At 46.6% G+C, this 26,169-nt stretch overlaps 1 protein-coding gene across 2 annotated transcripts in view; it reads left to right on the top strand.

The window, feature by feature from the left end:
* FXN (frataxin) overlaps positions 1-26,169 on the top strand; it is a 112,218-nt gene that overhangs the window by 25,260 nt on the left and 60,789 nt on the right. For both annotated transcript variants that reach the window (XM_063913917.1, XM_063913918.1), the window contains exon 2: positions 1,695-1,786. In XM_063913917.1, coding sequence (XP_063769987.1) covers positions 1,695-1,786 — 92 coding nt within the window. The remainder of the gene's footprint in view (positions 1-1,694; positions 1,787-26,169) is intronic.

Here is a 26,169-nt window from a genome sequence, read left to right as displayed (position 1 = left end):
AAAGACAGTAATATAAATGTAAATCTTTGTAAAAGATCCCTAGGGAAATTAAATTCTTGGCAATGTGCCGCTGCAGTGTTCAGCTGGACACATCCCCGACAAGTTTGGTAGTTCACAAATGCCAGTTGCCCTACACACCTTTGTGGGGTGCAAGGGAAAATTGGCAATGTGTGGGTGTCCTGATAGCAGTTCATGGACCTTACCTGGAATCGCATTCCCCCTTTACTGTCTTCAGGCAGTGGCAACAACGGGGATCTTGTTTTTGTGGCTTGGGATTTTTGGAAAGTTCAAAAGTGTCAACTGAATTCTTCACTGTCAGCAGTGGAGCATGGCCTGAAACTAAAAGTTCCTTACATGTGACTGGGCTAGCTCTCTAAATAGCAATGGTCTCTGCAGCAGAATCTTGTATGATTTTTAGCTTATTTTTTTAATCTATTAAAACACATTAAGACAGAGTTTCCCAAACTCCACTATTACAGTCCAGGTTTTAAGGATATCCATGTTTAAGTCCAGATGGTTAAATCAAATTGAATTATTATTATTATTATTATTATTATTATCCTTTATTTATATGGTGCCACAAGGGATCCGCAGCGCCCATTACATGGTACATAATCAAATGAGCAAACAAGAAAACAGCACTTACAGTACAGGACAAAATAGGACAGGTATGGAAAACCCGGGGTTAGGTGCCATCAAAGGGAGTATGGAGTATAAGATAGTTTAAGTAAGAGAAGGAAAGGCACATGAGGAAAGAAGGCCCTGCTCTTGCGAGCTTACAATCTAAAAGGATGAGGTACTAAATAAGTCACCTGTGCTCAAGCTTGTATATTCTTAAATCGTGGGTTATAAGGATGGAGTTTGGGAAGCTGCTATAAGGAATATCTACTGTATGTCTGTACCATGCGGCTTATTACCTTGTAAATCCATACTGCTCATAGTCACTGTCAGAGAATGCACTTGGCCATGTCTGAGTATAAGGTTGGGTACACACTAGAAAGATACATTGTCTGTTTGAGAGACGAATGATCTATCAGTAGCGGGCCAGTGTGACCTATTGCGTCAGCTCTGCAGCACAGCCGATGGCGATATATCTGAAAGACCTATAGGTGCATCTACCCTGACCGCCCGTTCACTGGTTGCAGGGACTGCCAACACTGACATCACAACTGGGCTGGCAAATTTAAATGCCCCCTGCCCAGTTGTGATGTATGGCTCGACATATTGAGCAGCCGATTGGTAAGTATGCATAGTTTACCTAATTGGCCGCTCAGTCCGTATGACAGCCAGCTGAATGCTTTGTCTTGCAAGCTTGTATCCAACCTAATACATTATTACTGTACGCCAGCCGTTACATTCATTGATTTATTTTTTCATCTGGATACTAGGGGGTAAATCTACTAAGGTGGAAGTTTTTTTTCAGAACTGGTGATGTTGCCCATAGCAACCAATCAGATTCTACTTAACATTTTATCTAACTGCTTGTAGAAGATAATAGAATCTGGTTGCTATGGGCAACATCACCATTTCTGAAAAAAATCCCACCTTGGTAAATTTACCCCTAGTTTTACAGGCAGAGATTCCTATGTCTTTACTTTACATGTGTTTGCCTTACCCTGTTTCTCATGATCCTTTCTCAAAATATAGTTAGAAATACTTAAATTGCCATTCTGTCTGTGTTTTTTCTTTTTTAGAATAAAAAATATTCAACTTCACTAGTAAAAACCATCCAGGGAAGCATTCCAGTATATATTAGCAGAACAGCAGGAACTTTGACCAGAACAAGGTAAGAGACCATTTACATTGACATATTCCAGATGGAAAATATATTTTTTAATTATATCTATTTATGTAAAATGTATATTTTGAAAGAATTAAAGATCAAACAGTCTAAAGTTGCTCTGTCAGGGAGAACTTCAGCAGCTGTCATAAGAGACTGCTAATTTCTATGTAAACATACAATATGAAAATACCAAAAACAACAGTACCACGTGATACAGTCCCACTGAGTGATATTGGGGTAAACGTTCATTTAACAAATGGTAAGATTAGACTCATACATACCATATTAATTCACTGAAGTGCCAAAAGTAATGGACTAGCAGTATGTAAAGATAATGGTAGGTGGCACCACCATATTCTGACATCTTGGAAATGGCCAGACCTGCATCAGTTGTAATCTAACATCTCGTAAGTCAGTTTGAACACCGTCTAGGTTGCTCTTGTCAAGGCAATGTGAATTAACAGGGCATGATAGTGGGTACACGACGGATGGGACATTCCATTTTCAAAATTGTGTCAACATTCCTCGATCAGTGGTGTCAGGTGTGTACCAGGAATACCTCATGGAAGGCATTACCACCCACTATGGACAGCGCAGTGGCCGAACACGGGTGCTTAATGATTGTGACCAGCAGTGTCTGGTCAGAACTGTCCATGGTAAAAAAAAAAAAAAAAGCGACGCTGACTCAGATGGTATCACATTTAATGCAGGAGGTGCCAGATGCATATCCAGGAGGTTAGTGCAGTTGTCTTTAGATTTCATGGGATATGGAAGCAGAAGATCCACCAGAGTGCGCCCATTAACACTACTACACACAATACAGCACCTCACCTGGGCTCATGACGTCGCTAATTGGACCCTGGGGGACTGGCAACCTGTGGCGTGGTCCGATGAGTCATTTTTCCAGTTTTAGGATGATGGTAGGGTTCGAATGTAGTGCAGACCCCATTAGGCCATGGACCCCACTTGTCAACAAGGCACTGTTGCAGGCTTGTGGTGGCTCCATAATAGTGTGTAGTAATAGTGTGGAGTGTGTTCACGTGCCATTTGTTGAGTCCGCTGGCCTGCCTGAACACATCATTAACAGGTAACTGCTGTGCTGCACTGCTTGGTGACCATTTGTAGCCATTTATGGACTTCATGTACCCCCACAATGATGGAATATTCCAGCACGATAATGCACCATGTTATCAGTCCCGAGTTGTCCAGAATTGATTAGAGGAGCATTATGCAGAGTTCAAATGTAAGATGAGACCACTACGTTCTCCCGACATGAACCTAATCAAGCATTTATGGGATGTGGTGGAGAGGTCGAGTCATACCCAAGACCCTGCACCTAGCTGTGGGAAGCTATCCAGGCGTCATGAGCCAACATCTCTCCAGAGGTCTTCTGTTCACTGGTGGAATTGATGCCACATTTTGTAGAACTTCGCTGGGCTAGAGGCGGTCCCACACTATACTAGGCACTGTGACTTTTGGCACTTTAGTGTATATAGACATGTTAAATTTATATAAAAACACCACAATTTTATTCTAAACAACAAATAAGGTAAGTTGTTACAGAAACATATAGGTAATCAACAATTAAATAAACTTATTCTACTACAAAAAGAAGCTACAACCTTATAATAGTAATAAACAAAGATGTTTCTCTGACGTCCTAGTGGATGCTGGGAACTCCGTAAGGACCATGGGGAATAGCGGCTCCGCAGGAGACTGGGCACAACTAAAAGAAAGCTTTTAGACTACCTGGTGTGCACTGGCTCCTCCCACTATGACCCTCCTCCAAGCCTCAGTTAGATTTCTGTGCCCGGCCAAGCTGGATGCACACTAGGGGCTCTCCTGAGCTCCTAGAAAAAAAGTTTATTTTAGGTTTTTTATTTTACAGTGCGACCTGCTGGCAACAGGCTCACTGCATCGAGGGACTAAGGGGAGAAGAAGCGAACCTACCTGCTTGCAGCTAGCTTGGGCTTCTTAGGCTACTGGACACCATTAGCTCCAGAGGGATCGACCGCATGGAACTGGCCTTGGTGTTCGTTCCCGGAGCCGCGCCGCCGTCCCCCTTACAGAGCCAGAAGCAAGAAGAGGTCCGGAAAATCGTCGGCAGAAGACATCAGTCTTCACCAAGGTAGCGCACAGCACTGCAGCTGTGCGCCATTGCTCCTCATGCACACTTCACACTCCGGTCACTGAGGGTGCAGGGCGCTGGGGGGGGGGGGGGGGGCGCCCTGAGCAGCAATAAAAACACCTTGGCTGGCAAATATATCACAATATATAGCCCCAGAGGCTATATATGTGATAAATACCCCTGCCAGAATCCATAAAAAAGCGGGAGAAAAGTCTGCGAAAAAGGGGCGGAGCTATCTCCCTCAGCACACTGGCGCCATTTTCTCTTCACAGTGCAGCTGGAAGACAGCTCCCCAGGCTCTCCCCTGTAGTTTGCAGGCTCAAAGGGTTAAAAAGAGAGGGGGGGGGCACTAAATTTAGGCGCAATATTGTACAAGCAGCTATTGGGAAAAATTCACTCAATATAGTGTTAATCCCTAAATTATATAGCGCTCTGGTGTGTGCTGGCATACTCTCTCTCTGTCTCCCCAAAGGGCTGTGTGGGGTCCTGTCCTCAGTCAGAGCATTCCCTGTGTGTGTGCGGTGTGTCGGTACGGCTGTGTCGACACGTTTGATGAGGAGGCTTATGTGATGGCAGAGCAGATGCCGATAAATGTGATGTCGCCCCCTGTGGGGCCGACACCGGAGTGGATGGATAGGTGGAAGGTATAAACCGACAGTGTCAAATCCTTACATAAAAGGCTGGATGACGTAACAGCTGTGGGACAGCCGGCTTCTCAGCCCGCGCCTGCCCAGGCGTCTCAAAGGCCATCAGGGGCTCAAAAACGCCCGCTCCCTCAGATGGCAGACACAGATGTCGACACGGAGTCTGACTCCAGTGTCGACGAGGTTGAGACATATACACAATCTACTAGGAACATCCGTTACATGATCCCGGCAATAAAAAATGTGTTACACATTTCTGACATTAACCCAAGTACCACTAAAAAAGGGTTTTATGTTTGGGGAGAAAAAGCAGGCAGTGTTTTGTTCCCCCATCAAATGAGTGAATGAAGTGTGAAAAAGCGTGGGTTCCCCAGATAAGAAACTGGTAATTTTTAAAAAGTTACTGATGGCGTACCCTTTCCCGCCAGAGGATAAGTTACGCTGGGAGATATCCCCTAGGGTGGATAAGGCGCTCACACGTTTGTCAAAAACTTTGAAGGTACCTGCTGATAAAAAGCAGGAGGCTATCCTGAAGTCTGTATTTACACACTCAGGTACTAGACTGAGACCTGCAGATAGTGCTGCTGCAGCGTGGTCTGTAACCCTGTCAAACAGGGATACTATTTTGCGAACATAAGACGTCTTAAATATGAGGGATGCACAGAGGGATATTTGGCCGGCTGGCATCCAGAATTAATGCAATGTCCATTCTGTCAGGAGGGTATTAGAGACCCGACACTGGACAGGTGATGCTGACTTTAAAAGGCACATAGAGCCTTATAAGGGTGAGGAATTGTTTGGGGATGGTCTCTGGGACCTCGTATCCACAGCAACAGCTGGGAAGTAAAAATTTTACCTCAGGTTTCCTCACAGCCTAAGAAAGCACTGTATTATCAGGTACAGTCCTTTCGGCTTCAGAAAAGCAAGCGGGTCAAAGGCGCTTCCTTTCTGCACAGAGACGAGGGAAGAGGGAAAAAGCTGCACCAGTCAGCCAGTTCCCAGAATCAAAATTCTTCCCCCGCTTCCTCTGAGTCCACCGCATGACGCGGGGGCTCCACAGGCGTAGCCAGGTACGGTGGAGGGCCGCCTCCAAAAATTTCAGCGATCAGTGGGCTCGCTCACAGGTGGATCCCTGGATCCTTCAAGTAGTATCTCAGGGGTACAAGCTGGAATTCGAGGCGTCTCCCCCCCGCGGTTTTCCTCAAATCTGCCTTGCCGACAACTCCCTCAGGCAGGGAGGCTGTGCTAGACGCAATTCACAAGCTGTATTCCCAGCAGGTGATAGTCAAGGTGCCCCTACTTCAACAAGGACGGGGTTACTATTCCACACTGTTTGTGGTACCAAAACCGGACGGTTCGGTGAGACCCATTTTAAATTTGAAATCCTTGAACACATACATAAAAAAATTCAAGTTCAAGATGGAATCGCTCAGGGCGGTTATTGCAAGCCTGGAGGAGGGGGATTACATGGTATCCCTGGACATCAAGGATGCTTACCTACATGTCCCCATTTACCATCCTCACCAGGAGTACCTCAGATTTGTGGTACAGGATTGCCATTACCAATTCCAAACACTGCCGTTTGGACTGTCCACGGCACCGAGGGTCTTTACCAAGGTAATGGCAGAAATGATGATACTCCTTCGAAAAAAGGGAGTTTTAATTATCCTGTACTTGGACGATCTCCTTATAAAGGCGAGGTCCAAGGAGCAGTTGTTGGTCGGAGTAGCACTATCTCGGGAAGTGCTACAACAGCACGGATGGATTCTATACATTCCAAAGTCACAGCTGGTTCCTACCACACGCCTACTGTTCCTGGGGATGGTTCTGGACACAGAACAGAAAAAAGTGTTTCTCCCGCAGGAGAAAGCCAAGGAGCTGTCATCTCTAGTCAGAGACCTCCTGAAACCAAAACAGGTATCGGTGCATCACTGCACACGAGTCCTGGGAAAAATGGTAGCTTCTTACGAAGCAAAATTCCATTCGGCAGGTTCCATGCAAGAACCTTTCAGTGGGACCTCTTGGACAAGTGGTCGGGATCGCATCTTCAGATGCATCGGCTGATAACCCTGTCTCCAAGGACCAGGGTATCTCTACTGTGGTGGCTGCAGAGTGCTCATCTTCAAGAGGGCCGCAGATTTGGCATACAGGACTGGGTCCTGGTAACCACGGATGCCAGCCTTCGAGGCTGGGGGGCAGTCACACAGGGAAGAAATTTCCAAGGACTTTGGTCAAGTCATGAGTCGTCCCTACACATAAATATTCTGGAACTGAGGGCCATTTACAATGCCCTAAGTCTGGCAAGGCCTCTGCTTCAAAACCAGCCGGTACTGATCCAATCAGACAGCATCACGGCAGTCGCCCATGTAAACCGACAGGGCGGCACAAGAAGCAGGATGGCGATGGCAGAAGCCACAAGGCTTCTCCGATGGGCGGAAAATCACGTCTTAGCACTGTCAGCAGTGTTCATTCCGGGAGTGGACAACTGGGAAGCAGACTTCCTCAGCAGACACGACCTACACCCGGGAGAGTGGGGACTTCATCCAGAAGTCTTCCAACTGTTGGTAAACCGTTGGGAAAGGCCACAGGTGGACATGATGGCGTCCCGCCTAAACATAGATATTGCGCCAGGTCAAGGGACCCTCAGGCAATAGCTGTGGACGCTCTAGTGACACCGTGGGTGTACCAGTCGGTTTATGTGTTCCCTCCTCTGCCTCTCATACCCAAGGTACTGAGAATAATAAGAAAACGAGGAGTAAGAACGATACTCGTGGTTCCGGATGGGCCAAGAAGAGCTTGGTACCCAGAACTTCAAGAAATTATATCAGAGGACCCATGGCCTCTACCGCTCAGACAGGATCTGCTACAGCAGGGGCCCTGTCTGTTCCAAGACTTACCGCGGCTGCGTTTGACGGCATGGCGGTTGAATTCCGGATCCTAAAGAAAAGGGCATTCCGGAGGAAGTCATTCCTACGCTGATAAAAGCCAGGAAAGAAGTAACCGCAAACCATTATCACCGTATTTGGCGAAAATATGTTGCGTGGTGTGAGGCCAGGAAGGCCCCAACAGAGGAATTTCAGCTGGGTCGTTTTCTGCACTTCCTACAGTCAGGAGTGACTATGGGCCTAAACTTGGGTTCCATTAAGGTCCAGATTTCGGCTCTGTCGATTTTCTTCCAGAAAGAACTGGCTTCACTGCCTGGAGTTCAGACATTTGTAAAGGGAGTGCTACATATTCAGCCCCCTTTTGTGCCTCCTGTGGCACCTTGGGATCTCAACGTGGTGTTGAGTTTCCTAAAATCACATTGGTTTGAGCCACTTAAAACTGTGGATTTGAAATATCTCACGTGGAAAGTGGTCATGTTATTGGCCTTGGCTTCGGCCAGGCGTGTGTCAGAATTGGCGGCTTTGTCATGTAAAAGCCCTTATCTGATTTTCCATATGGATAGGGCAGAATTGAGGACTCGTCCCCAGTTTCTCCCTAAGGTGGTATCGGCTTTTCACTTGAACCAACCTATTGTAGTGCCTGCGGCTACTAGGGACTTGGAAGATTCCAAGTTACTGGACGTAGTCAGGGCCTTAAAAATTTATATTTCCAGGACGGCTGGAGTCAGGAAAACTGACTCGCTTTTTATCCTAATAGATTCAAGGATAAGGGGAAAGGGATATAATCCTCTGCACTGGACTTGTATTTGAGTTGGTAGTACTGATAATCAAATAACAAGAGAAGCCCCAATTTCCATATTATTAATTAATTTATAATATTTTGTGGGGGTGCCGCCATAGACAATAAGTTGAAGAAGAGGTACTGAAAGGAAAAGGATTGTCTCTTTGTTGGCGCACTTTATGAGAGAAAGATATGTATACTTAAAATATAACTTTTAATTACGATTTATTAAAAATGCCTGAGAACGTGAAAAATTATAAGACAACAATCACACACAATACATAAATTGAAACAAAATGTAATAAAAGATAAGAATATTATCCAATCTTGCCTATGTGTCCATATTATGTTTATACCTTTAATAATTACTTGAATATATCTCACTGCAGTTTAAGATAAACCACAAATTGTCAGTTGCTCAAAACAATTCTTAATTTATTAGAATACTTTTATCAATTCGAATCATGAGCAAGTATGGTTTTATAACCAGTAATCATACCGTGGTTAAATCTTTATTTGGTTTTGCACATATCATGGGACCAAACTGCATCTATCCTGCACCCAGGATCAATGAGCATTCATTGCCATATGTAATTTGACAAATATGGCTCATTAATGGCCCTTTTCTTACTGGCACACGGGATGCTATAATCTATAATTGTTACAGTACAATCATAAGTGCATAATGATTGTTGGTATTGAAATTTTTTATCCTGTAGGCACCCAACAAAATAGGTGCTCCTGCTTCTAAGCAGACTATTGCTCGCTGAAGTTGTAGCACAATTCAGCTGGAGCATTCTGCGGCTGGATTGCCGCATCCTAAATCAGAAAAAGCCCATTCCACGAGGAAAGTGGGCTCCTCTTGGGCGGCTGCCCGAGGGGTCTCTGCTTTACAACTTTGCCGAGCTGCAACTTGGTCAGGGGCAAACACGTTTGCAAAATTCTAGAAATTTGATACCCTGGCTGAGGAGGACCTTGAGTTCTCTCATTCGGTGCTGCAGAGTCATCCGCACTCTCCCGCCCGTTTGGGAGCTTTGGTATAATCCCCATGGTCCTTACGGAGTTCCCAGCATCCACTAGGACGTCAGAGAAAATAAGATTTTACTCACCGGTAAATCTATTTCTCGTAGTCCGTAGTGGATGCTGGGCGCCCATCCCAAGTGCGGATTGTCTGCAATACTTGTATGTAGTTATTGCCTAACTAAGGGTTATTGTTGAGCCATCTGTTGAGAGGCTCAGTTATATTTCATACTGTTAACTGGGTATAGTATCACAAGTTATACGGTGTGATTGGTGTGGCTGGTATGAGTCTTACCCGGGATTCAAAATCCTTCCTTATTGTGTCAGCTCTTCTGGGCACAGTATCCTAACTGAGGCTTGGAGGAGGGTCATAGTGGGAGGAGCCAGTGCACACCAGGTAGTCTAAAAGCTTTCTTTTAGTTGTGCCCAGTCTCCTGCGGAGCCGCTATTCCCCATGGTCCTTACGGAGTTCCCAGCATCCACTACGGACTACGAGAAATAGATTTACCGGTGAGTAAAATCTTATTAAATTCCAGATAAAGTTGGTAATACTCAATATCTTGCTTGCTTGGTTAATGAGGAAAACAAACTGTCCCAAAATGTTCTGAATGATCATCAGCAAAGTAGTTCATTAGATATAGTATTCAAATGTAAATTAAATTAGCCCAATAGTAAGCTGGATATTAAATACTCTCACAGTTTGTCTCCATTTAGGAATACTTGTATTGTCCCAGACTTAATTAAGAGTTTGAGCTAAACAAATTGACACTTCGACCGCTGAAACACATTGGGCCAGATTCTGAGGTGGGAGCAAAGTAATAAAGAGCAAGTAACTGTAACTGCACCTTTTTAAAATCATATTCTACTGCAGGTGGGGCAGATTTAAAATGTGCAGAGAGATTTAGATTTGAGAGAGGAGTGTCCAAACTCAGGGCCTAATTCAGACCTGATCGCTCCTCTGTGAGTTTGCAGAAGTTTGTGGTCAGATTGTCGCTGCCCAGACAGAGTGAAAACCCGCCCCGTGCAAGTCTGCGTATGCCGTGCGTAAATCTCTGCGAACGCCAGTTAGCTGCAAATCCGTTCGCAACTCCCTCACCATTGAGTGTTTCTCTATCGTCCTAGTGGATGCTGGGGTTCCTGAAAGGACCATGGGGAATAGCGGCTCCGCAGGAGACAGGGCACAAAAAGTAAAGCTTTAGGATCAGGTGGTGTGCACTGGCTCCTCCCCCTATGACCCTCCTCCAAGCCTCAGTTAGATTTTTGTGCCCGGCCGAGAAGGGTGCAATCTAGGTGGCTCTCCTAAAGAGCTGCTTAGAAAAGTTTAGCTTAGGTTTTTTATTTTACAGTGAGTCCTGCTGGCAACAGGATCACTGCAACGAGGGACTTAGGGGAGAAGAAGTGAACTCACCTGCGTGCAGGATGGATTGGCTTCTTGGCTACTGGACATTAGCTCCAGAGGGACGATCACAGGTACAGCCTGGATGGTCACCGGAGCCTCGCCGCCGGCCCCCTTGCAGATGCTGAAACGAGAAGAGGTCCAGAATCGGCGGCAGAAGACTCCTCAGTCTTCTTAAGGTAGCGCACAGCACTGCAGCTGTGCGCCATTTTCCTCTCAGCACACTTCACACGGCAGTCACTGAGGGTGCAGGGCGCTGGGAGGGGGGCGCCCTGGGAGGCAAATGAAAACCTTTTTTGGCTAAAAATACCTCACATATAGCCTCCGGGGGCTATATGGAGATATTTAACCCCTGCCAGAATCCGTTAAGAGCGGGAGACGAGGCCGCCGAAAAAGGGGCGGGGCCTATCTCCTCAGCACACAGCGCCATTTTCCCTCACAGAAAGGCTGGAGGGAAGGCTCCCAGGCTCTCCCCTGCACTGCACTACAGAAACAGGGTTAAAACAGAGAGGGGGGGCACTAATTTGGCGTTAGAAATATATAAAAAAGATGCTATAAGGGAAAACACTTATATAAGGTTGTCCCTATATAATTATAGCGTTTTTGGTGTGTGCTGGCAAACTCTCCCTCTGTCTCTCCAAAGGGCTAGTAGGTCCTGTCCTCTATCAGAGCATTCCCTGTGTGTGTGCTGTGTGTCGGTACGTGTGTGTCGACATGTATGAGGACGATGTTGGTGAGGAGGCGGAGCAATTGCCTGTAATGGTGATGTCACTCTCTAGGGAGTCGACACCGGAATGGATGGCTTATTTAGGGAATTACGTGATAATGTCAACACGCGCCAAGGTCGGTTGACGACATGAGACGGCCGACAAACAATTAGTACCGGTCCAGACTTCTCAAAAACACCGTCAGGGGTTTTAAAACGCCCGTTTACTTTAGTCGGTCGACACAGACACAGACAGGGACACTGAATCCAGTGTCGACGGTGAATAAACAAACGTATTCCTTATTAGGGCCACACGTTAAGGGCAATGAAGGAGGTGTTACATATTTCTGATACTACAAGTACCACAAAAGAGGGTATTATGTGGGATGTGAAAAAACTACCGTAGTTTTTCCTGAATCAGATAAATTAAATGAAGTGTGTGATGATGCGTGGGTTCCCCCCGATAGAAAATATGGGCGGTATACCCTTTCCCGCCAGAAGTTAGGGCGCGTTGGGAAACACCCCTTAGGGTGGATAAGGCGCTCACACGCTTATCAGAACAAGTGGCGGTACCGTCTATAGATAGGGCCGTCCTCAATCAAGGAGCCAGCTGACAGGAGGCTGGAAAAATATCATAAAAAGTATATACACACATACTGGTGTTATACTGCGACCAGCGATCGCCTCAGCCTGGATGTGCAGAGCTGGGGTGGCTTGGTCGGATTCCCTGACTAAAAATATTGATACCCTTGACAGGGACAGTATTTTATTGACTATAGAGCATTTAAAGGATGTATTTCTATATATGCGAGATGCACAGAGGGATATTTGCACTCTGGCATCAAGAGTAAGTGCGATGTCCATATCTGCCAGAAGATGTTTATGGACACGACAGTGGTCAGGTGATGCAGATTCCAAACGGCACAAAGGTGTATTGCCGTATAAAGGAAGAGGAGTTATTTGGGGTCGGTCCATCGGACCTGGTGGCCACGGCAACTGCTGGAAAATCCACCGTTTTTACCCTAAGTCACATCTCTGCAGAAAAAGACACCGTCTTTTCAGCTTCAGTCCTTTCGTCCCTATAAGAGTCATATCTGCCCAGGGATAGAGGAAAGGGAAGAAGACTGCAGCAGGCAGCCCATTCCCAGGAACAGAAGCGTTCCACCGTTTCTGACAAGCTCTCAGCATGACGCTGAGACCGTACAGGACCCCTGGATCCTACAAGTAGTATCCCAGGGGTACAGTTTGGAATGTCGAGACGTTTCCCCTGCGCAGGCTCCTGAAGTCTGCTTTACCAAGGTCTCCCTCCGACAAGGAGGCAGTATGGGAAAAAATTCACGAGCTGTATTCCCAGCAGGTGATAATTAAATTACCCCTCCTACAACAAGAAAAGGGGTATTATTCCACACTATATTGTGGTACTGAAGCCAGAAGGCTAGGTGAGACCTATTCTAAATCTAAAAAAATTTTGAACACTTACAAAGGTTCAAATCAAGATGGAGTCACTCAGAGCAGTGATAACGAACCGGGAAGAAGGGGACTATCTGGTGTCCCGAGACATCAGGGATGCTTACCTCCATGTCCCAAATTTGCCCTTATCACTAAGGGTACCTCAGGTTCGTGGTACAGAACTGTCACTATCAGTTTCAGACGCTGCCGTTTGGATTGTCTACGGCACCCCGGGTCTTTACCAAGGTAATGGCCGAAATGATGGTTCTTCTTCGAAGAAAAGGCGTCTTAATTATCCCTTACTTGGACGATCTCCTGATAAGGGCAAAGTCCAGGGAACAGTTGGAGGTCGGAGTAGCACTATCTCGGATACTGTTACAACAGCAGGGGTGGATTCTAAATATTCCAAAATCGCAGCTGATCCCGACAACAAGTCTCCTGTGCTTAGGGATGATTCTGGACACAGTCCAGAAAAAGGTTTTTCTCCCGGAAGAGAAAGCCAGGGAGTTATCCGAGCTAGTCAGGAACCTCCTAAAATCAGTGCATCATTGCACAAGGGCCATGGTAAAAAAAATGGTGACTTCCTTCGAAGCAATTCCAGTCGGCAGATTTCATGCAAGAACTTTTCAGTGGGATCTGCCGGACAAATGGTCCGGATCGCATCTTCAGATGCATCAGCGGATAACCCTATATCCAAGGACAAGGGTGTCTCTCCTGTGGTGGTTACAGAGTGCTCATCTTCTAGAGGGCCGCAGATTCGGCATTCAGTTTTGGATGTTGGTGACCACGGAGGCCAGCCCGAGAGGCTGGGGAGCAGTCACACAAGGAAAAAATTTCCAGGGAGTGTGATCAAGTCTGGAGATTTTTCTCCACATAAATATAGCTAAGGGTAAATTTATAATGCTCTAAGCTTAGCAAGACCTCTGCTTCAAGGTCAGCCGGTATTGATCCAGTGGGATAAAACATCACGGCAGTCGCCCACGTAAATAGACAGGGCGGCACAAGAAGCAGGAGGGCAGTGGCAAAAACTGCAAGGACTTTTCGCTGGGCGGAAAATCATGTGATAGCACTGTCAGCAGTGTTTCATTCCGGGAATGGAAACTGGGAAGCAGACTTCCTCAGTAGGCACGACCTCCACCCGGCAGAGTGGGAACTTCATGGGGAAGTTTTCCACATAATTGTAAACCGTTGGGAATTACCAAAGGTGGACATGATGGCGTCCCGTCTGAACAAAAAACGGGACAGGTATTGCGCCAGGTTAAGAGACCCTCAGGCAATAGCTGTGGACGTTCTGGTAACACCGTGGGTGTACCAGTCGGTGTATGTGTTCCATCCTCTGCTTTTCATACCTAAGGTACTGAGAATTATAAGACGTAGAGGAGTAAGAACTATACTCATGGCTCCGGATTGGCCAAGAAGGACTTGGTACCCGGAACTTCAAGAGATGCTCACAGAGGACTTATGGCCTCTGCCGCTAAGAAGGGACTTGTTTCAGCAAGTACCATGTCTGTTCCAAGACTTACCGCAGCTGCGTTTGACGGCATGGCGGTGGAACGCCGGATCCTAAGGGAAAAGGCATTCAGGAAGAGGTCATTCCTACCCTGGTCAAAGCCAGAAAGGAGGTGACCGCACAACATTATCACCACATGTGGCGAAAATATGTTGCGTGGTGTGAGGCCAGGAAGGCCCCACGAAGAAATTTCAACTCGGTCGATTCCTGCATTTCTTGCAAACAGGAGTGTCTATGGGCCTCAAATTGGGGTCCATTAAGGTTCAAATTTCGGCCCTGTCGATTTTTCTTCCAGAAAGAATTGGCTTCAGTTCCTGAAGTCCAGAAGTTTGTCAAGGGAGTATTGCATATACAACCCCCTTTTTGTGCCTCCAGTGGCACTGTGGGATCTCAACGTAGTTCTGGGATTCCTCAAAACACATTGGTTTAAAACCAGTCAAATCTGTGGATTTGAAGCATCTCACATGAAAAGTGAACATGCTCTTGGACCTGGCCTGGACCAGGCGAGTGTCAAATTGGTGGTTTTTTTCTCAAAAAAGCCCATATCTGTTTGTCCATTCGGACAGGGCAGAGCTGCGGACTCGTCCCCAGTTCTCTCCCTAAGGTGGTGTCAGTGTTTCACCTGAACCAGCTTATTGTGGTGTCTTGCGCCTACTAGGGACTTGGTGGACTCCAAGTTGCTAGATGTGGTCAGGGCCCTGAAAATATAGGTTCCAGGACGGCTGGAGTCAGGAAAACTGACTTGCTGTTATCCTGTATGCACCCAACAAACTGGGTGCTCTTGCTTTTAAGCAGACTTTTGCTAGTTGGATGTGTAATACAATTCAGCTTGCACATTCTGTGGCAGGCCTGCCACAGCCAAAATATGTAAATGCCCATTCCACAAGGAAGGTGGGCTCATCTTGGGCGGCTGCCCGAGGGGTCTCGGCTTTACAACTTTGCCGAGCGGCTATTTAGTCAGGGGCAAACACGTTTGTAAAATCCTACAAATTTGATACCCTGGCTAAGGAGGACCTGGAGTTCTCTCATTCGGTGCTGCAGAGTCATCCGCACTCTCCCGCCCGTTTGGGAGCTTTGGTATAATCCCCATGGTCCTTTCAGGAACCCCAGCATCCACTAGGACGATAGAGAAAATAAGAATTTACTTACCGATAATTCTATTTCTCGGAGTCCGTAGTGGATGCTGGGCGCCCATCCCAAGTGCGGATTATCTGCATTACTTGTACATAGTTACAAAAATCGGGTTATTATTGTTGTGAGCCATCTTTTCAGAGGCTCCGCTGTTATCATACTGTTAACTGGGTTCAGATCACAGGTTGTACAGTGTGATTGGTGTGGCTGGTATGAGTCTTACCCGGGATTCATAAATCCTTCCTTATTGTGTACGCTCGTCCGGGCACAGTACCTAACTGAGGCTTGGAGGAGGGTCATAGGGGGAGGAGCCAGTGCACACCACCTGATCCTAAAGCTTTACTTTTTGTGCCCTGTCTCCTGCGGAGCCGCTATTCCCCATGGTCCTTTCAGGAACCCCAGCATCCACTACGGACTCCGAGAAATAGAATTATCGGTAAGTAAATTCTTATTTTTTCCAGTCTGTGTGTAGCCCAGGACCTACTCCTACAGTGCGATAGAATCAGGCTGATCGGGACCGGAGCTGACGTCACACACCCTCCCTGAAAATGCCTGGGAACGCCTGTGTTTTTCCTGACACTCCCAGAAATGGCCAGTTACCACCCCCAAGCGTTCGCTTCCTGTCAATCAACTTGCGTACACCTAGCGATCTAAAAAATTGGATTATTTCGCAGTTTGGCCTCGCGCGTGCTCATTACGATCCGTATGCATGCGCAGTCGATAAATAATCGTCTGCCTTGCGAAATCGCACAACAGCGATCAAGTCTGAATCGGGCCGTCAGACGTAAATTGCAGTGTAAAAATAAATAATTTCTAGCATTTATGAGCTACATGCAAAATTAGCCAGTATTTACCTTGCATGCATCTATACATATAATAAAATTGTAAGGGATGTGCCTGTACTTTTTTTTTTTTTTTGAGAAATATACTTCTAGTTACTGTTTATGAACTATAGAGACGGAAAAAAAAAATATTTTGGAATTTATGTCTGTGTTCATTCTGGCATCAAGCAAAAACTACTGTATGAATTTGGATAGCGTTTCATAATTGTATATATTAGTGACATACTGTAGAAAGAAAATGAGGTATGTATCATCTCAATGTGAGCGAGAGAGCAATAAAGGAAAAAACAGACGCTTGACATGCTGAAAGTTGGTGTTTCGATCATTCTTCTTATGGAACCCAACTTAAAGTGACTGCTCTGCAGAGGAACCTAATTGAGGCAGAGATTCTAATGGGATGTAGCGCAGGTGAGACTGTGTTTATACCACGTATACCCCTGATCCCCAACAATTTTCCTTTTCAATTCAAGCACCTGCAGTTTCCTATAAACGTCTACTTCACTATGACGATCAACAAGTCACAGGGGCAAACGCTCAAGACTGCAGGTTTAGATCTCAGAACCAGCTGCTTCCCAGCGCTCACACGTTGGTAGCCCCAAGCATCTTTTTGTGTTAATCCCTGAAGAAATAACTACAAATATATATAAAATATACATCACAATATTAGATGGCACTACTATCTTTGTCAAATTAGTTCCGTTGAGCAATAACCGACATCCACGAGAGCGAAGCAGCGGCCAAACACTAGTTATAAATGTATTTGCACCCCTTTCATTGCAAACATGGTATGTCCTAGTGCACAGTTACTTGATCTTTTTTGCTTTACTCCCAACTCAGAATCAGGCTCAGTATGTTGAGAACACACTTTGTTTAGGTATGTAGTTACATTGCCGGCAGTCGGGATCCCAGCAGTCAGGATACCGACGCCGGAATCCCGACCACTGACAATTTCGCCAGCTGGAATCTCTAACTGGCCATTCCCACTCGTGGGTGTCTACGACACCCATAGAGTGGGAGTAGAACCTGTGGCGAGCCACCGAGCCCGCAGCGAGACAGCAAGGGACTTCGTTGCGCTCACCCCCTCCCCCCGTCGGCGCTCTAGCGGCCAGGATCCCGTCGTCTGTATGCTGATCGCCAGGATCCTTGCCGCAGACATCCCATACCCAACACCTTGTTTAATACTCCTACTTTTTCATAAACCTTTACTGTTGGCAGTTCATACTGGTGACAGTGCAAACATTCTAAAGGCATATCCTTGACCCAGCAGAGAATTTTAATATGCCCTTCCCCTTCAGAACCCAATTCACTATTCTCAAACTCTCTTACAAAGCCCTTACCCAAGCTTCTCACAATCTCCCTTCACACTCCCACCTGACTACTTTGCTCCAAGATTTTACCCATGCTGATTTCTACCTCTAAAATTTTCTTCCCTATCAGGCTCTCCACCTCTTTACAAAACTCCAAATGGACTCTCAAGACCCACTTCTTCATCAGTGCCATCCAGCTTTCATCTTAACTCACTGCTCTTGCTTCTTCCTCACGGTCTACGCCTTCTCTGTTACCCTTGTCTCTCTGCTGCTCCCCTTTAGAATGTTAGCTCTTACGGGCAGGGCCATCGTCCCTCATATTTCTCCTTACCTTACTTTTACTATCATCTACTCTATACCCTATACCAGGCATTCCCAACCACGGTCCTCAAGGCACACTACCAGTGCAGGTTTTAGTGATATCCAGGCTTCAGCACAGGTGGCTTGATTAGTAGCTCAGTTATTTTGATTTAACCATCTGTGCTGCAGCCTGGATATCACTAAAACCTGCACTGTTGGTGTGCCTTGAGGACCGTGGTTGGGAATGCCTGCCCTATACCTTTGCTGCCACCCTGCTGCTTATTTGAGTGTTATGATATCTGATACAGAAATGTTTATAAACAATGTCCTTGCCCTTTATTGTTTTGTGCTGTGTGTTGCGGTTTTCTTGTTTTGTTCATTTGTTTTATGTGGTTTGTAACGTGCTGCAAAATCCTTTTGGCGCCATATAAATAAAGGATAATTATATATACAGGAGGCAGATGAAAAGCTTTGAGATATTGGGCTACCATTCACAATTTTCCCTTTCTGTCTTCTTGGAGATTAAGATAAGCTGTTTTAGCAATTCCTTTTGGTATGATCCATACTTATTTTAACCACTTAACTGGCATGGTCAGATCTCATGCGACTGCGCCGTCCCTCCCTGTCCTCCCGTTTTTGATGAGGAGATCCATTCTGCAGATGTGCATAATATAATGTTTAAATATTTAGAAAAATACTTTTTAAACTTTATTAAATAAAATAAATTTAAAAAAATGTTAAACCGTTTTGAAGGGAAAAATCGTCAGTTAAGTGGTATCAATAAAGTTGGTTCCTTTATTAGAAAATACTGTGCTGTGTTGTCTTCCTTGTGATCGTATATTTTTTTCCCCTGAAGTGAAGTAATGCTCAAACACAGGTGCATTACTGATTTCTGCAGCGGTGTACACTGGTATTCCACAGGGAATAACATTGCGGTGTAGAGTAGGATCTTGATCCGAGGCACCAACAGGCTAAAAGCTTTGAATGTTCCCAAGATGCTCAGCGCCGCCTCCTTTATAACCCCGCCTCCGTGCACAGAAGCTCAGTTTTTAAGTTGGTGCCTGCAGTGCAGGCAGCTAACAGGCAGGGCTCAAGCAGCCCTAAGAAGAGCTATTTTAAAGAAGATAGAAGACTTCAAGGGCTGCAGGAGAGGCACTCTAGTGCTAGATATCATTCTGAAATCTCCTGCTGCAGCTCCATCACCCCCCCAGTGGCGCTGTATACTCCCGCGTCCCTGGTTGCCGGGTACTTACAGTGGAGGCTCCGGTTCTTCACCCAGGACACACACACTAACCGAAGTTCTCCGGGATTACGTGGCCGCACTCATGGAGGAGGTAAGAGGGTCCCCCAGGCTGGACCCGCTGGAAATCGCGATTAGGAGGCGGGCCGTGTGCACTGGCGTGGACACTGTAGCCATACAGGGACCCCACTAGACCACCAAGGCAAGGGCACAGGTCGGATTAGGCTATAATCCATTTTATTAAGACCCGCAGCACCCGGTGGTGAAGTCCAACAAGGCGATAAGGCTCTGGCCTGTAGCCCCTCCCCCAGCCCCTGGGCGCCATTTAGAGTAAATGTTCCCGCCCTGGAGCTGCATCTCTCTGTCTCCCTCACTCCCTGTCAGCGTTTGGGCGCCATTACACACAGCTGCACTGATTGTGGGACTGCTGGGTGATGCCTCCTCTGTAAAGCCGCCTGCATCATCAGCGCTGTGCATTTACAGGACACTTAAGTATTCTACATGTCGTTTAGACAGTGTTAGTTAGGAACAAGTGCATACTTCAGGGTTATTTAGTACAAGTACCCTGTGATATTCATCCAGTATTTACTGTGCATTGATATATCTGTTTATATACATAGCCTTACTCGGTAATAGTATTGCTAGTCCAGTGCAGTTTTATTGTTTGTCATAATTCCTGCATTGTACATGTGACTGTGTGTGTGTGTGCATATAGCTGCTGGGTGATCTCTACTCCGTGTATCTCACTCCTACTGCTATCCCTATATTCTGTAACCTGAGGGGGCTCTGTGCGACAGGGTTATTAGATAATATAGGTATTTCACAGGATATAAGTATTTTTGTATTTTTCTCTGTGTTTTTCAGTCACATTTTACCTCAGAAATCCTCTGTCTGTGCTGTCACACTGCACAGGGGTTTTGTGTTAGGTATTCTATCTCCTGACATTGTACTGTGTTGCCCATGGTTTACGCTTTCATATTAGGTCAGCTACAGGGGGCGATGAGTCTGGGACTGATTCCACCGTGCGCGGTTATGATGTCCCAGATGCATTTGAGGATAACATGGCTGCGGAGGGTTCAGGTTTTGGGGATAAATAGACTTGCGCCCTCTATGGGACCTCCGTGTGCCTTATCAGCCTTATATGGTCCCTGCGGTTAATCCGCCATGGATAGATGCTCTGTCCACTCAGTTACAGCACTTGAATAACTCTTTAAATAAACGTGTTCCTGACCTTGTCCCGCCTAAGACTAAACCTAAAAAGTCCTCTAAGCGGGCTGTTACTTCCTCTCAATCCACGCATGTTCCGGATACCTCTTCCGATGAAGATGGCGTGTATACTGACCTCACGGACTCTGATCATGACATTTCTGATGGGGAATCTGTTTCACAGGTGGATGTTCTTGATCTCTTAGAGGCTATTAGGCTCATTCTTCAGATTGATGATGATCCTGAGCCTGCTACTACATCTAAGAAACCGAACAGATTCAAACGTCAGAAGGTTACTAAATTGGTTTTACCTTATTCTGACCACTTGGTTTACATACGTCAGGAATCCTGGGAGAACCCAGGAAAGAAATTCACCCAGCACAAGAAGATGCTAGCCCGCTATCCCCTTGCGGCAGAATTGAGTAAAAATTGGGAAACGCCACCGCCGGTGGGCTCGCAAATTGCTCGGCTGGTGGTGTCATCTGCTCTGCCTGCCACTACCGTCACTTCTTTCAAGGAGCCCACGGATAAGTGTGTGGAGGGCTATACCCTTGCAGGGGCTGCACATAGGCCCACCGTTGCGGCTACTTGGGCCGCAGAAGCTATTGAGGCGTGGGTTCAGGAAATGGAGGCTGAGTTTCTGTCCGATTTTTCTGAACATGCCAGACAATGTCTCTCTTACATTGTCAGGGCATCTCATTACATTAAAGAAGCATCTTCAGATGCCGGTGTTCTGGCAGCCAAGGCTGCTACAACATCCATTTTGGCTTGCCGTATTCTCTGGTTACGGTCCTGGTCGGTGGACTTGGACTGTAAGAAAACCCTGGAGGTGCTCCCGTTTAAAGGAAACATCCTCTTTGGTGAGGATCTCAACAATATTGTCGCTGACTTGGCGTCTGCCAAGACTGCATGTCTACCTAGTACTACTCCTTCGGCCCCGAAGGCTAGAAGAAATCATCCCTGGTCCCTGCCCAGAGTATGGTGCATCTGGGAGCGTTGTTGGAAACACACAACCAGAGGTTGTTTTTGTCACAGAAGAAAGTCCTGAAGCTTCAGGACAAGATACGTTGCTTCCTCTCTCGTCCGCGTATGTCGATACACTCGGCAATGCAAGTACTAGGCCTTATGGCGTCTGCTTTCGACATGGTGGAGTACGCTCAATTTCATTCCCGCCCCTTGCAGAAACTGATTCTTGCCAAGTGGGACGGCCTGCCTCACCGGATCAGGTCTCAGATGATCTCCTTGTCTCCGGGGGTCCGTCTGTCACTGACCTGGTGGCTGCAGGACCAACGATTGAGCAGGGGCCGTCCCTTCTGGATCTTTAACTGGGTCCTTCTGATGATGGATGCCAGTCTGAGGGGTTGGAGCAACACTCTCTTCAGGGTCGGTGGGCCAGGGAGGAGTCTCTACTCCCGATAAACATTCTGGAATTGCGGGCAGTGTTTAATGCTCTGAAACTGGCCCAGCATGTGGTACTGAACATGCCTGTTCAAGTACAGTCAGACAATGCCACCACGGTGGTGTACATAAATCATCAAGGCGGCACTTGAAGCCACATGGCAATGATGGAAGTGTCAAAGATTCTTCAATGGGCGGAACGCCATCTGCCAGCCATATCAGCAGTGTTCATTCCGGGGGTCCTCAACTGGGAAGCGGACTTCCTCAGTTGTCAGGATGTACACGCCGGAGAGTGGAGCCTCCATCCAGAAGTATTTCAACTCCTAGTGGACAAGTGGGGCCTACCAGATGTAGACCTGATGGCGTCTCGACACAGTCACAAGGTTCTGGTCTTCGGAGCAAGAACAAGGGATCCTCAAGCTGCGTTCGTGGACGCACTGGCAATTCCATGGAACTTTCGGCTGCCGTACGTGTTCCCTCCAGTGTCACTCCTGCCCAGAGTAGTGAGGAAGTTCAAGCAAGAAGGAGAAATCATTCTTCTAATAGCTCCAGCGTGGCCCAGACTGCATTGGTTCTCAGTCCTACAGGGTCTCTCGCTAGAGCGTCCTCTTCTGCTTCCGCAACAACCAGACCTCCTCGTTCAGGGCCCTTGTGTTTTACCAGGATTTGGCCCAACTGGCTTTGACGGCGTGGCTATTGAATCTTCCGTACTGAGGGCCAAAGGATTTTCTGAGACGGTCATTCAAACTATGTTGAAGGCCCGTAAGCCAGCTTCTGCTCGGATTTACCATAGGGTCTGGAATTCTTACTTTGCTTGGTGCGCATCTAACAATCATGACATTTACCAGTTTAGTACGGCCAAACTTTTGGCCTTCCTACAATAGGGCTTGGACTTGGGCCTTCGGCTGGCCTCTCTCAAGGTTCATATTTCTGCCTTGTCGGTATGGTTTCAGAGACAAATTGCGACTCTGCCTGATGTTCATACATTCACTCGGGGTGTTTTACAGATTCAACCTCCCTATGTCCCAACTGTGGCTCCTTGGGATTTGTCGGTGGTTCTGGAGGCTTTGTAAGAGTCTTTGTTTGAACCTCTTGAATCTGCGGACCCTAAGTGGCTTTCCCTCAAGGTCTTGTTTCTGCTGGCTATTGCCTCTGCTAGACAGGTATCAGATTTGGGTGCCTTGTCTTGTAGGTCCTCCTATCTGATTTTTCACCGTGACTGTGTGTGGTTCTTCGGACGCACCCTGGTTATCTACCTAAGGTGGTGTCTTCTTTTCACCTTAACCAGGAGATTGTGGTTCCGGCCTTTGACTCTCCGGATTTATCTTCCAAAGAGCGGTCTTTGGATGTGGTATGGGCTCTCCGTATCTGTTTGAATAGGACAGCCTCCGTTGGGAAGTCTGATTCTCTCTTTGTACTGTTTAGTTTTCACAAACGTGGCTGGCCTGCTAACAAGCAGACCTTGGCCAGATGGATTAGAATGGTGATTGCACATGCTAATGTACAGGCTGGCCTTCCAGCTCCTGCTACCATCAAAGCCCATTCTACTTGGTCTGTTGGACCTTCTTGGGCGGCCCGCCGTGGTGCGACCCATGAACAATTGTGCAAGGCGGCTACATGGTCCTCAGTGAACACGTTCATAAGGTTTTATGCCTTTGATACTTCTGCCTCCCAGGATGCTTTCTTTGGACGCCAGGTTCTTTTGCCTGCTACAGTGCGTCCCATCCCATAAGGAACTGCTTTAGGACATCCCAATGTTATTCCCTGTGGAATACCAGTGTACCCCGCTGCAGAAAAGGAGATTTATGGTAAGAACTTACCTTTGTTAAATCTCTTTCTGCGAGGTACACTGGGCTCCACAGGGCACCCACCCTGACGCACTTAGCTTCTTTGGGTTGGTATGGCATTAGCCGCTGATACCTTCTCCTCCTGTCGTGAGAATGTGGTGTCTGTGGCTACTAACTGTTGTTGTCTCTTTTACCTGCTACGGCATTGGACTGGTTAACAAAACTGAGCTCTTGTGCACGGAGGCGGGGTTATAGAGGAGGCGGCGCTGAGCATCTTGGGAATAGTCAAAGCATTTAGCCTGTTCGTGCCTCGGATCAAGTTCCTACTCTACACCCCGATGTTATTCCCTGTTGAATCCAGTGTACCTCGCGGAAAGAGATTTAACAAAGGTAAGTTCTTACCATAAATCTCCTTTTTAGATAAGCTGTTATTTATCATCTCTTTTTTATAGGTTTTGAAACTTGGTCCTCAGGACTCCAAACCGTTCATGTTTTCCATGTCTCCTCACAGAATCAGAAGTGAAATACTTTAGCTGCTCCTGTGGATCTTTTAAAATGTGTCGGTGAGTAATGAATACACCTGTGCACCTGCTGGGTGACCTGGAAAACATGACCTGTTTGGGGTCCCGAAGAGAGTTTAAGAACACCTGCTCTATTTGGTATAGGGCCATTTAGTCTTCAGATGTCTGTACCCCTTTTTTTTGTTTTTCAAATGGAATTGACACCTGTTGGTACCATTTGTGAGAGAGGCTGCTACTCCTGTGTCTGAAAAATATTAGCATGACTGATGCTATGTACACATTATGCGATCCCATACGATACAATATTGTATGATATTGTATAAGATATCATATATCATATCGGATCGTGTGTACATACTACAAACGATGTCTGGAAACAAAGTCATCACTGGAGTACAAAACCACACAATATCACCTCATCAAGATTGCATGCAGTCCCACGTACGGCAGGAACGCGCATCGTACGTTGGATCATGCATACACATTATGCAATAACATTTAGGACTGAACAATATTCAGATTGTGAACGATATTGTATAGTGTGTACGCAGCATGAGCTTATTTTTAGAATTAAATGTGTTTCTTTTTAACGAAGCAAGCAACATACTTAATATTACTAACTGATTATCAAATTTTTATCCTATATTAATGTTCGTTGTAGTAGAATACATGTATCTGGATGTGTATATAGCAACTGAGAATTTGTTTTTTTATTTTGTGTAATAAAATTGTGTTTTATATTAATTTAGCATGTACAGTAGGTATAAGGCCTATATCTATTGCATGTATTAGTCCTATCTTGACCATTTGATATTGATTCTTTTTTATCATACGTCCTAGAGGATGCTGGGGTCACTTCAAGAACCATGGGGGTATAGACGGGATCCGCAGGAGACATGGGCACTTTAAGACTTTCAAATGGTGTGACCTGGCTCCTCCCTCTATGCCCCTCCTCCAGACTCCAGTTTAGAATCTGTGCCCAGTGAGACTGGATGCACTCTGAGGAGCTCTACTGAGTTTCTCTGAAAAAGACTTATGTTAGGTTTTTTTATTTTCAGGGAGAACTGCTGGCAACAGTCTCCCTGCTTCGTGGGACTTAGGGGAGAGAAGTTATACCTACTTCTAGTGAGTTTAAAGGCTCTGCTTCTTGGCTACAGGACACCATTAGCTCCTGAGGGTCTGATCGCTAGGTACGCCTAGATGCTCGTTCCCAGAGCCGGCCGTCACCCTCCTTGCAGAGTTAGAAGACAGGTGAGTAGAAGAAGATCAGAAGACTTCAGTGACTGCATTCTGAGGTACCGCACAGCGATCGCACGCTGCGCGCCATGCTCCATCGGCAGCACTACAGGGTGCAGGGCGCGGGGGTGGGGGGAGCGCGCCCTGGGCAGCATATAAATCCTCATTTTGACACTGGCAAGAGGGGACATTAGTGCCAAGGCACTGTCCTAATCCCCGCCAGTATAAATATTTGTTGAAAATTGCGGGAAGTTAGCGCGCCATTAAGGGGCCGGAGCTTCTTCCTCACAGCTCACACACACACACACACACTGCTGACAACTGCAGGGTACAGGGCACAGGGGGGGCGCCCTGGGCAACATAAATCCTTGTTTATGGCAAAAGGGACACTGTCCTACCCCCGCCAGTATAATTAACTATGGATTTAAGAACGGGTGAAGCGCACCATTACGGGGGCGGGGCTTCTTCCTCACTAAGCCAGCACACTAATCAGCGCCATTTTCTCCTCACAGGAGAAACGCTAGTCCTCCCTTCACTACTGACATGTATCAGGGTGCAAAAGGGGGGGGGGGCGATGTATAGGATGTTTGTATTATGTATAAAAGCGCTGCAGGTCTGTTTTCAATGATATGTTTCACAGATGGGTGTGCTTGGCGCTCGGGTGTGTGCTGGCTTTTCCTTTCTGTGTCCATCTGACAGAGGTCTGGTCCCTATAAGTCCCAGTGTGTCTGTGAGTGTGTGTAGGACATATCTGAGGCAGGGAGTTCCTCCCTGGAGGAAGCCATTTTAGGGACACAGAGTTATAAGGTGGTGATGCTACCGGCACAGCCTGCATGGGTGAAAGAAATACGTGGTAGTATGCATCATATCAAAGATTAGATAAGGCTATATCTAATGCT

Source organism: Pseudophryne corroboree, chromosome 1 (genome assembly GCF_028390025.1).
Source record: "Pseudophryne corroboree isolate aPseCor3 chromosome 1, aPseCor3.hap2, whole genome shotgun sequence".
Classification (NCBI taxonomy): domain Eukaryota; kingdom Metazoa; phylum Chordata; class Amphibia; order Anura; family Myobatrachidae; genus Pseudophryne; species Pseudophryne corroboree.
This window is presented reverse-complemented; position numbering and strand designations above follow the sequence as displayed.